The 11866-nt window shown below is 37.4% G+C and overlaps 1 protein-coding gene across 3 annotated transcripts; it reads right to left on the bottom strand.

The window, feature by feature from the left end:
• Positions 1–2386: 2386 nt before the first annotated feature.
• Positions 2387–11126, bottom strand: LOC131312862 (F-box protein At3g07870-like). 3 transcript variants are annotated; one of them, XM_058340864.1, is made up of 4 exons: positions 10909–11126; positions 7640–8945; positions 5189–5433; positions 2387–2715 (listed from the first exon to the last, which is right to left on the bottom strand). In XM_058340864.1, exons 2-4 carry the CDS (start codon positions 8809–8811, stop codon positions 2642–2644), a joined length of 1491 nt encoding a protein of 496 aa, XP_058196847.1. In that variant the 5' UTR covers positions 8812–8945; positions 10909–11126; the 3' UTR covers positions 2387–2641. The 3 variants fall into 3 exon arrangements, with proteins under 3 accessions (XP_058196847.1, XP_058196855.1, XP_058196863.1); XM_058340872.1 differs by having other exon boundaries at positions 7640–8893; positions 10909–11055; XM_058340880.1 differs by lacking the exon at positions 2387–2715 and adding an exon at positions 3111–3173 and having other exon boundaries at positions 10909–11102.
• Positions 11127–11866: the final 740 nt, after the last annotated feature.

Below are 11866 nucleotides of genomic sequence, written 5' to 3' on the forward strand. Positions count from 1 at the left end.
AGAAGCCGAGAGGGAGGGAGAGAGTGAGAGGAGGACTTTTTATCCCCTACACACACACTCACCCTATATATACTAACATATACACTAATCACACTTGCACCCCCTCAACTTCCAATTCCATCACTCAAACCCCAAATCAAACAAACTTAGTAAATTTCACATTTTCCCCAAATTTTAACATTTGTAAACCTTTAAATAAATCCGAAAAATACGGGTCCTTACAAATTGTGTGTGAATCTTTTTATCTTTTGTGGGCAGTTTTGGAAATGAAAGAACATGACAAGGGAGACACCAAAGTGGTGTTCTCCCTTTATATATTAGAATAGATAATACTCCTAATAGATTTCTAAAATTATTAGTATTGGTGTAGAATATAGTTCACAATATTATAATTAAACTTAGCAATCCCATTAGAAATAATCAAATTTTGGGTATTGGATAACCAAAACTTACAATGTTTTGTTAGAGCATCCATAGTGGATATTAGGATATCCACAGTGCTATAATCGAAAATTGATAATAAAAAGTTGTCACATTAACGTTTGATTATTCATTTAAGAAATTGCTAAGTTTAACAATGTACATGTCTACAATAACATAATCAAAATTTATCGCATCATCTCTTTCAAACTACAAAAAACTAAAAATTGTGAACTGTAGAAAATAGTTTTTCTAAATTTTTTTTTTAAACTAATAAAAACTATTTACTAGAAATAAAAAATGGTTTTTGAAACTTTTTTTTTCAAATATTATTCGAAAAGAAAGAGAGAGAGGAAAGGGGAAGAGAGATAGAACATTTTTATATAATGATTGGTGTATTTGATTGAAAATATGTATAATCTATTAAATTTGGTTATTGTCAAAAAGTTGCTAGTTTTGGTTATCCAAAGCTCAAAAATTGATTATTTCTAAGGAGATTGTTAAGTTTGATTATAACATTGAGAGTCATATTTTGCACTAACATTGTTAACTTTAAAAACTTTTACTTTTGACATTAGCATTGTAAACTTTTGTGGAAATTCCAAGGTTCAAGTGACTGTTTTTTTTTTTTAAGGGCAAACAAAAAGTCATAATGTTTCGGGCATGTTGATTTGTTTTTCCCTTTAAAATCCATCAATCATGCGTAATTATCGGTATGGAAATTTCTATAATTAGTTTAATGGATTTCCTCCAATTTCAATAAACTTCTTGACAACTACACATTGTTTGATTCAAAACATTTCCTAATTAGGAGCATAATTTTAAGATAAGTGGACAGAATCTTTCTTTTAGAATCCACTTCGATCCTATACTTGCAAATGCTGATTTGTATGGAGTCATTTTAACATTCCCTTTCCAAAATCTTCAGTCCTAAAACCGCATACATTAATTCTCTTTTATTTGGATAATCAATTAGAATATCTTTTTCCATTTTGTAACAATTGAAAAAAGGAAGGTGATATGTTTAGTCTTGTCCCATATCGGCTGTAGCCTTTAATAACGCAAGGACTAAATAATCAATACCAATAATCTATATAATATGGAGCCACGATTTTTGAATCCAATACATAACCAACGGTCCTAATTTATCCCCTCTTTATGCATAAATCTCTATCCTTCATTCTCCCTTCATTCTACATTCATTTTAAGTTTTTTGTTTTTTAGTATTGAAGAAAAAGAAGACATATCATTACTACTCAACCTCTTTGTGCCTCTCCTCTTTGTGCCTCTCAGTCTGGAACTCCACCAAAGAATTGAAGTATGCCATTGTAATATTCAACAAGCTCTACAAGTTGAATGGCTCATATCACTGTATGCCTTTAATGCATTAGTGCACTTTAGGGATCCTTTGTCTTGGTAAGGGAACAAGGGAAAGTCCCAGTTATAGATGAAGTTTTTGTATTTGATGGTGGGATGAAGTTAATTTTCGAAAGGGGCAAAACAGAAAGATGCAGAAGGAAAATTGATGAAAATATAAAATATAGGTGGAATAATATTTCCGGAAAATTAGTGGTCATAATTAGATTACTCATTATAATCTAATTGAAACAAAAATATATATGACTATGTTTTGAAACAAAAAGGGCAAAACAAAAAAATAAAATATCTTTTGAGTATATAAAGTCATTTGATTGAATCCTGGGCGGTGGGATTGATCCTTAAGATTAGTCGAGATGCATTTAAGCTAGCCCAAACACTTGAGTTATCAAAAATAAAATAAAAGCCTTACCGCAGTTTAATTCTCTGAAGTGGACCTTGTATTTTCCAATGTCATCCAAAATTCCCATGCTTCTTTCCTGCTAAACTTTCTAATTTAACAATATCTCAATGCAAGATTTCCATCTCTTAACTATAATCATCCTAGTAATTGTAGATAGTTTTACGTAATCTAGCAAACTATAATGCATCGCAAGAAAACCGTTTCCTGCACAGGAAACATACGATAGATTGATCTTGATATCGATCTTAAAAATATTTTAAGGTACATAAACGTAAAGCACATACTACAACCTAAAATAAAGAACTAAAAGAAAAGGCATTCAAATGGAACTACCATCTTGTCCACACAATTAAAGAAACAAAGTCAAACCAATCTTCAACTTGAAAGTCAGTGCTCACATGTAGAATCGTGTCCCCAAACACAAATTGAACAAGTAGATACCTATTGAGTTCGTTCCCCAACAGTAAATTCTTTTGGCAAATTAACCGTCCTCTCTTTGATCCCCTTAAGTTTAGCTGCAGAGAAACAAAAAACCGAACACACATTTCACTCTATTAAAAGAGAACATAAGATGAGAATAATGGAGAATTTGCAGCAGTTATCATAAAGAGCAGTTAAACTTGTCGGTAGTGTGTGGCCTGTAACTTGTCGATTCAATCTGTGATATCCATTGATCCAAACAAAGAGCATATTCATCCATAAAATCAAAGCAATCTGAAAATGATCATACATAACACCTAAATAACTGTATCCAAATATGCATCCATCCGATTGATAACGTCAATGACCTTGTTTGGTTCTCATTTTTGAAAGTTATTTTTGATGTAATGAGTGGAGAGAGATAGAGAGAGAAAAATGTATTGAGAAACGTGTAGAGAGGAAAATGAGATGAGATGGGAACCAAACAAGGTCATTAAGTTATCCAAAACATGCTTTAACTAAAAATCCATCATTGCACAAGTCCACCGTCAATCTGTGAAACAGGAGAAAAACCCATCAATTTCCATCCATCACATTTTTTTTTTAATTTTTTGGTAGCCCGTATCTTTAATGAAGCTAAGTGCAACTAGACAACCCGATTCCCATCTATCACAATAACAAAGCCAAAATGATATACTAATCCACTTTCACAAGCTTGGCTCCAACATCAACCTATGCATTGTAACAATGTGTTGGCATGTAACAGTCTGTCTAAAGCTCGAGTGAGGCGACTGAGCTGGTCACAGGCAGTTTGTTTTCTGTTTTACAACTATGCCCCGCAAAAACAACCCATCTTCAGCAACTCTTTTACAAGTTTGTCAACTCCAAGACCGGTTGGTAGCTATTCCGCAACTATGGTAACCAACCATTTTTCCTAGCTTTTGCGCAATAGTTCTAGATCTCCACTCCACCTTGTCTTCCGCTTTCAACGCAATTTGATAGCTATTTCACACTTTGCCTCCCAAATGGTGGTCCTTTTTCTTCCATTTTTTTTACATGTTTTGCTCTAAATATCTATGTTAAGCATTGTAAAAACAGCTCCTTAGTTCGTTGATACTGAACGTGGTGGCCGTGCCAATTCTGGGACTGTGTGTTGCCACTTTACCACTTTGCTCCAAAACAGCTACTTTTTAGTCCGTTTGGTTTGAATTATCTACTTCAGCATTGTATGAAGGTGTCGTCGGCTCAAGTTTTTTTTACTGTCGAGCAAGCTGCTCATGCTGATTGCCAGGCCCTTTGATGACTACTTCAAAACTTTTGAGCCCCATAAAATTCATTTTCTATTAGTTTTCCACATATTGGCTCTATATCTCAACCAAACAGTTTGGTGACTACTCTAAAACTTTGCACCTCAAACACCCATTTTCAGCTACTTAAGCGCAATTTGACTCTTGTTTCTACTCAGGGGTCATAACGACATTTGTTTCACTCCCCAAACTTGTCCCCGGGCTGTTTGGTTATTTTCCAACTTTGACCCTTCAATGACCTATTTTCTGCTACTTCTTAACAAGTTTGAGACTAAATCTCTTCCTGGGCATTGCAACTAGGCGCGTCGGGTTCCTACAAGTTTCTTAAAGCAGGGGTCCATGTCTTAGTTGTAGGAAGCGGGAGCGGGGGCGGGGGCAGGAGCGGGGGAGCGAGGGAATACAGAAGCTCCCAAGGTTGGGAGCGTGAGAGTAGCTTGTACATATATTATAAAAATAATGTAGCATAGAGTATTCACTTTGAAAGTACAATAATTTTAAGAAGTAAAAATATGGGCCAAGTCAGCCATAAATGTAAGAAATGGGCTAGTGATAAAATATATGATTTTCTTTTCAAGATATCATGTGTTCATTGAAGATCAATGAATAAAGCCAAGTGACAAATCCCTGTTTTCCTATACAAAGATCATACAAAAGCTCCCATCTTCATAAGGAGCGAGCTCCTATCTCAATGAGAGTGGGTTCCTGTCAAGCTCCTTAGTTGGGAGCACAAAAGTGGGCTCCCAAGGAGGGAGCGGCTCCATTTTAGGAGTTTCCTGCAACTAAGGTCCATGCCATACCCTGAGCAGTCTGGTGACTAATATAAAACATACCCGAACCACCCATTTTTAGCTACTTCAACTTCAGCTCTAAACCTACAACCAGACATGTATCAACATGTTGTCAGCTCTTCCAAGTTCGTTTAGCCCAAGGAAGGTGTTCGTTCCACTACTCGGATGCTTGTTGGCCATTTAACAACTTCACGGAACCCAGATGCTTGTTGATCATTTAACAACTTTGCACCCTGAATGGTCATCTCATCTATCTTTTCACATGTTTTACTTGAACTCTTTACATGAGCGTCGTAGTTTGTAACAATGTGTCACTGACACTTACGAGTTTGTTTATGCTAGAGTAAGGTTCCCTTTTCAATTCCTAGGCAGCTTGGTAAATGTTTTACGATTTCCAGACCCATCCAAACAGTCAAATATTGGTTACTTTTTCACATCAGAATTAAATTAGTACAACATGTAAACACACGTACCAAAGAGCAGTCCACAATTCTCTGACGAGCTCTCCCAAAGACGACGTTCATGCAACAGTTTTGTCATTATGCTCTGGAGAAGATCTGAAAGTCTCTTCCGTTCTTCGACACGATCTTCCTGCAAGATTTGTGCCACCATGCCCTGGCAAAGGTCTATCTGTCTTCGCTGTTCGTCGATGAACCTCTGTCGTTTGTCGACGAGACTCTCTAGTTCTTTGATGAGCCTCTGTTGTTCTACGTCGGATCTGGAAGAAGGTGAAGAGGGGTTTAGGGTGTCCCAGAATGACCTTGCCCCTTCTAAATGATCTCAGAGGGGCAATACATAAACTGATGGATCATCAACTTATAAGTGAATACAAGTCAAGTCATACAGGAAGATAGTACAGACGAGTTGAGAACCCAGCATATTTATCAGTTAGTGATCCATTATGACATGTTTGATTGTAGTTCTATAGTTTTCCCATCATTGAATTGACCAAAATTTAACATCCCCAATCAACCAGAAAAATAAGAAGAAACCATAGTGGCACTGAAACTACAATGCAAGAGATTGATGATATAAAATTAAGGTCTAAGAGGAAAGAAGACTCTCCTCTCCAAACGTCCTCCTTGACTAAAAAGCTTCTCCGTCGCCCGCTCAGTGCAACAAGATTAGTGAGCGGACAAATTCTATAAGAAATAAAGTATCCCGATCATTAAATTTTCATTCAACCACATAAGATCCCAATCATTAGAGCAAGCCATATTTTCTCTTGATAATGGAATAACATAGCAGGTCCTTTTCTAAGAGACTAATATCCTTCTAGTAATATCAACTTTCAACCTATCCAAAACTAAATGCCCAATAATGTTATCAAACACTTCTTTATCCCAGAATTTTAAATTTAACAGCTCCAATTTTGGCATATCTACAACTTTCCCAATATTACTGTCATTTTCAACATTTGGCCAAAAGCCACTGCCTGACGCTCATGAAGGCCTGTATAGCACAAACATGGATGCATGATAATGGAATAACATAGCAGGTCCTTTTCTAAAAGACTACTATCCTTCTAGTAATATCAACTTTCAACCTATCCAAAACTAAATGCCCAATAATGTTATCAAACACTTCTTTATCCCAGAATTTTAAATTTAACAGCTCCAATTTTGGCATATCTACAACTTTCCCAATATTACAGTCCTTTTCAACATTTGGCCAAAAGCCACTGTCTGACGCTCATGAAGGCCTGTATAGCACAAACATGGATGCATGACGCAAAGTACATGTTGACATGCCAATTTTTCACAAAATAAAGGGCATGACAAGCATGGGACAAGTTCAAAAAATTTCTTTTCACAAGGTCAGTATTAACAATTATCATTCTTAATCAGGTATCAAAACAAAAATGCTAGAGGCACATCAGGTGTGGCATACCTCAGCCACACCCCTCTCACATATAGGTGGGGTCCACTGGAACGGGGCCCACCTGTAGTGAGAAGGGTGTGGCTGAGATGTGCCACACCTGATGTGTCCCTAGCACCTCTCGTATCAAAAACATGTAACAAAACAATACTTACTTCTAATAGACCATAAGTTTCATAACTTAACATCATGATAACTTATAAGTAACAGAATATTATAAAGAATGTAAACAATTGCAGGGACTTATAAGTGTTTCAAACCATACTTACAATTCACAAGTAGCTTTTTGAGAATCCAAAAAGATTGTTGCTTAGAAGAGATTCATCACCTATGACAAGATCAAATGGTTGGTGTGTTTGAGAGATTGATTATAGAGTTTGGATTATAGATGTGTGAAAAAGTAGGTCATGCGGGTTGTCACTATACCAGGATCATGTACTAGCCTAAGGTACAAAAGAAAATAACTACAGCTTTTTATGTTTCAGGGAACATGCCCTAGGAATGTCACTATACCATCCTGATTCAACTCTCAAATTTATGGCAAAGTAATAGATTTAGTCAATCAAGAAGATAACAAATTACCATAACCCATATCTGCAATAAAGTGTTTATAATCATGTTTTGAAATATTTGCCACAGCCGATACTCAAATAAAATCAAATCAAAGGGCCTGTATAATAACCAAGGCATCATAGGTCATCACATTCATTCCAAACATCTTAGCAAGTCTAGCAAAAAGAAGAAACATACAAAGACATTTGTTATCCACTATATCTAGTTATCTACATGCCCGTATTTAATCCCATGATCAGCCACAAAACCACTCTATTTAAAAAAGAATAATGTTAAGTACACAAAACATCAAGCTACTAACCACAACCCCCTACAACAGTTTTGCTCCCACTACCACACACATGTATGTGAGGGTTGTATTGGTTGGTTTATGTGCTCCTAATCAAACTGAAACAAAAACACTCATGTAAAATGTGAGCAAGATAGAACTGAGGAAAGTAAATGCTGAAATTTGAGTTGAACCAAGGTTTCACCTGTCTTTCCTCTTCCTGCTCACTCCCCTTCTTGAAATTGCATCATTTTTTTTGTCGAGTAAGACAAGGTTCTCCTCAAAAGTATCAACATGAAAATGACCTAAAACACCTTGAATTCCCAAATTCTTAACTTGTTGGCTACTGGGGTCATATGAAGAAAGTTCCCACTCAATTCGTGTTTTTGCATCAAATAAAATATGACCATTGTCCCTTAGACTTATTACCCGTGCAAATTCTTCGTTTAGATCAACTTTGAACAGGTTACACCAAGAATCAACTATGCCATAGTCTTTCATTATCCAAATAGAACAAGATTTTTGCCTATCGCCATCATAACATAAAAGGGATAGCCATCCCCCGAATACTGAAGTATTGATGTCAGAACCCCTGCTTACCATACCTTTTGGTAACAATATGGTTTGAAAGATCTCATCACCCAGATCAAATGACAAAATAAATCGATCACCAGAACTCTTCTTTGCTGCAAAATGAACAGCACCCTCAAAAGAAGCAGCAAAGTGCCGATGCTGACTTATAGAAGACCCAAGCGGATAAGAGTTACTCGCTACACTATTTATCTTCCACACACCCGCATTAAGGGAGTAAACCTCAACGAGAGGCATCTCAGCCTCTTGATGCTGTTTATTTCCACTAAAAACTATTCTCAAAATCTTATAATCATAGGTTCGGGTATCAAATCCAAACCCCAGAGTACAATCAAATCGGCTCTTGACCTTAGTGCGAGGCTTTGGAAGGGTCAAGGACTTTCTAATTGATGGGTTCCAAAGGAAATGACTATCCTGTTCGTAAAGGCAAAACAAACCTTTCACATAACCAAGTAAGTAATAAAAATGGAGACGGCGGCTTTTCAGGGGGAATTCAATTTCTTGATACTCATGAAATGCGTCTTCAGTATCACGAAATAGTTTGTAGTGCTCTGTTCTGGTAGGTGTAGTACGAATGCATTGCCTAACTATCAAGGGTGGGAGATTATTGCAGTGGCTAATTTTGTAATTGGGACTAAGCGATTGATTGAGGTGGGAACTGATGAAGATAGGGCTTGTGATCAGAGAGTTCCAAAATTTGGAGACACATCTGAATCGGATTAAGGATTTGGTTGGAAGTCTAGAAAGGATATCCACCACAACGTCTTCTGGCAGAAAGTCCGACATTGTTGTCCTTTTTCCTCTTCTTTTTAGCAGCAGGTTTTGCTAATTTCCTCTTCACCTTTGGTGTCTGTATGAGGAAGCAGATCTGTTCCAAAACAAACAAATGTTTGAATCTACTTAAACCTTGCTTTCTCCTTCTGCAAAAAACAAAAAGGAAAGAAAAAATTGTTTGACACACTAAGCATTGAGGCATTGCAAAATACGAAGGTACTAAATTTAAGTTCTCCAAATTTGAAGGAGAAACAAAACAAAATTTGGCATGTATTAACATCACTGAAGCAAAAAATCACTCTTAATTGAATCTAACAGGTTGCTACAGCCACGAAAGATCAAGATTAAGTAGTAATCCTTTCCCGAACCCAATATCAGTAAAAAATCAAAGAATTGCATCCTTTCTTATACCTAAAATAAAACCAATGCATCATAAGATGGACTCTTATTCTGAAAGTGTAAAACCCCTATCAACCTCAGGGTTGAGACTAAAATCATAAGGGTTAAAAAACAAGAGTTACAAATAAAAGAGTTAAAAGAAGTCAGCACTTCTTCATTTTATAGGGCTTGAATTTGGTCCCAGAAGTTAGCCCTGGTTCGGGCTTCTGGGAGGAAAGACTCAACTGCTCACTTGGCACTAAAATAGTCGAGCAATTTTTTCCAAATCGAAACAACTGAAAGACCACCACCCATAAGCTCAATAACTGTATAAACAAAAAACAAATCCCCAAATGACACAAGCTGCAATTGTGCAGCTATGCAACCCTGTTTGCTTATTCTCAAACTAAGGCTGAAGGCTCCAAAGTTTGGATGTCATAGCTGTTTCTTGGACTTGTAACGAAGTTTCTAAAACCATCTCCAGCACTTCACTCAAATCTTTACTTAATCTGAATAAAAAATGAGTTGAATCTTCAAATGTTTAGTCAGTTTAAGTTTGCGACAACATCAGAGTAAGCCTCGGAGATGACCCAATGACAGCGGGAACGTGGGGACATAGCATCTATGATCAGCCCAAAACTATCAAACCTTGGACGATGGCAGTGGAGAGATCACATAATTGTTATTTGAAGCTACGACGAGAGATATGGAAAGTCTACCAGTAAGGTTGCTTCTAGTCAAAGGATCTCTACCCTGTCCACTGAAACCAAGAGGGGGAAAATAGAAATACTCCTTCGTTGGGAGGATTTTTTGTGATGTTTACTTTGCTAAGTTGGCTAATGTGTGAACTTTTACTCATATTTCGGTGACCATGTCTAGTGACCGCATGTGGATGCCATGTGACGTATCACCACTATATTGGTAGAGTACACCTCACTCGTCATGTTCTCTACCAATGTAGTGGTGACAAGTCACATGGTATCTAAAATGTGGTCACCACAGATGGTCACCGTAACATTGCTTGTGAAATTTTTATTCTTGGCTAAGTTAAATACAGGCCTTCCGTCAGGAGTATTATTCCATAATCTCTAGCTTTAAATTCCACAAGCCCCCCTCCCCCCGCGCGTTGGGAGGTAGGGGTGAAAACGAGCCGAGCTTCATAGTGTTCAAGCTCGGCTCGTTTATGAAACGAGCCTAAAAATCGAGCTCGGATAAACGAGACGAGCCTGTCTAATTACTATATTACTTAATGATCCTCTTTAAACAAACCGAGCCCATATAAACGAGCCGAGCTTTTGAGTGTTGAGCTCGGCTCGTTTAGTAAAAGAGACTAAAACTCGAGCTCGAGCTCGGCTCGATCACTAAACGAGTCAAGCCGAGTCACGAGCTGCTTTCATTTGCAGCCCTAGTGGGCGGTGAGATTGGAACTAGGATTAGTCAAGGTGCGCATAAGCTGGCCCAGAGTTATCAAAAAAAGAGTATTGTGATCCGGTTTTTCAAAATTATTTGTCGGGCCAGTGAAAGGTCCTGTGTTGCTACTACGCCAATAGACTATGGTCGGTATGAATGAAATTCAGAAGGGTACAAAGGACGAAACACGTAAATGCAAATGAAAGAAGAGGGAAAAACTTATCGTTATCTACTCACCGTAAAAGTAAACAGAAAACTGCTTGTTATTAGTAATAAATAGCATATAAAGAGAAGCGGAAAACAAGAGAGGACATTACATACCGTGGCTTAGAATGGCGATCGACAGACAGACCGGGAGATAGATGAGAGAGAGAGAAGAGGAAAGAGTTAGGGCACATGCGGTGAGGGGGGGAGAATAAAGTAGGGGAAAAAAGTTCTCGCTTGTGTTGTCCGCCCCATTCCCGCCCCGCCTAAAGGTCCAAAATTTTGGCTTATCTTTCTGTTTTTTCTAAAAAATAATATTTCCCAGTTTGTTTGCAACCCCTTTTGTATCGTTAGGCGAGTAATGAAAAAGAAAGGATTGAGATCTTATCTAGATGAGGGGGGGAAATTTGATTATCCTTTCTCATTATTTGTTTGGACAGAGAGGAAAAATAAAAAAAGAGAATGGTTTCTCTCTGTTTTTTTTACTAATTGTCTTATTTGGGTAGACAATATAAGAGAGAACGGGAAAAAAGTATCGTGTACTATTTGTGAAGTATCACACAATTAATAGGGATGACAATTCACCCTATCCCACTCCGAACTCGCTCCTACTCGGCCCCAAACGGAGCCTGGTTTTCATTATATTTTTAGGTACCGTGGCAGGTTCGGAAGAAATATTAAAAAACCCAATTGGGGCGGAGCGGGTTCGGGTTGATGTTACCCCGTCCCGAACCCGCCCCGAAATATTTTTCCATACAAAATTATATTTTTATTCTAATACTTTTATCATTAAACTTAAAAATATATATTTGTACCCCGCTATTTTTCTCTTTATTCTAAAAAAATCTATTTTTTCCTTTATCTTTCATCATTATAATAAGATAACACCTTATATATATAACCATTTTTCTTCTTTTTTGCATTTAGTTTTATTTATTTTTCACGGGGCTGGGCTGGTAAACCCGACCACTGAACAGGGTAGGAACGGGGACACCCACGAATAGTCCGGGCGGAGGTCGGGTTCGGATAGGGGTAGGGTTATGCCAAAACCCGCCCCGCCCCGCCCCGTTGCCAT

The sequence above is a fragment of the Rhododendron vialii genome, chromosome 2a (genome assembly GCF_030253575.1).
Source record: "Rhododendron vialii isolate Sample 1 chromosome 2a, ASM3025357v1".
NCBI classification, from domain to species: Eukaryota; Viridiplantae; Streptophyta; class Magnoliopsida; order Ericales; family Ericaceae; genus Rhododendron; species Rhododendron vialii.

Excerpts from the sequence above, each read along its gene's own strand:
- LOC131312862 (XM_058340864.1), bottom strand. The coding sequence starts at position 8,811 with ATGTCGGACTTTCTGCCAGAAGACGTTGTGGTGGATATCCTTTCTAGA. Across the intron at positions 5,434-7,639 it reads AGCAGGAAGAGGAAAGACAG|ATCCGACGTAGAACAACAGA; the intron begins GTGAAACCTTGG and ends ACCTTCTTCCAG. Across the intron at positions 2,716-5,188 it reads GAATTGTGGACTGCTCTTTG|CTAAACTTAAGGGGATCAAA; the intron begins GTACGTGTGTTT and ends GTTTCTCTGCAG.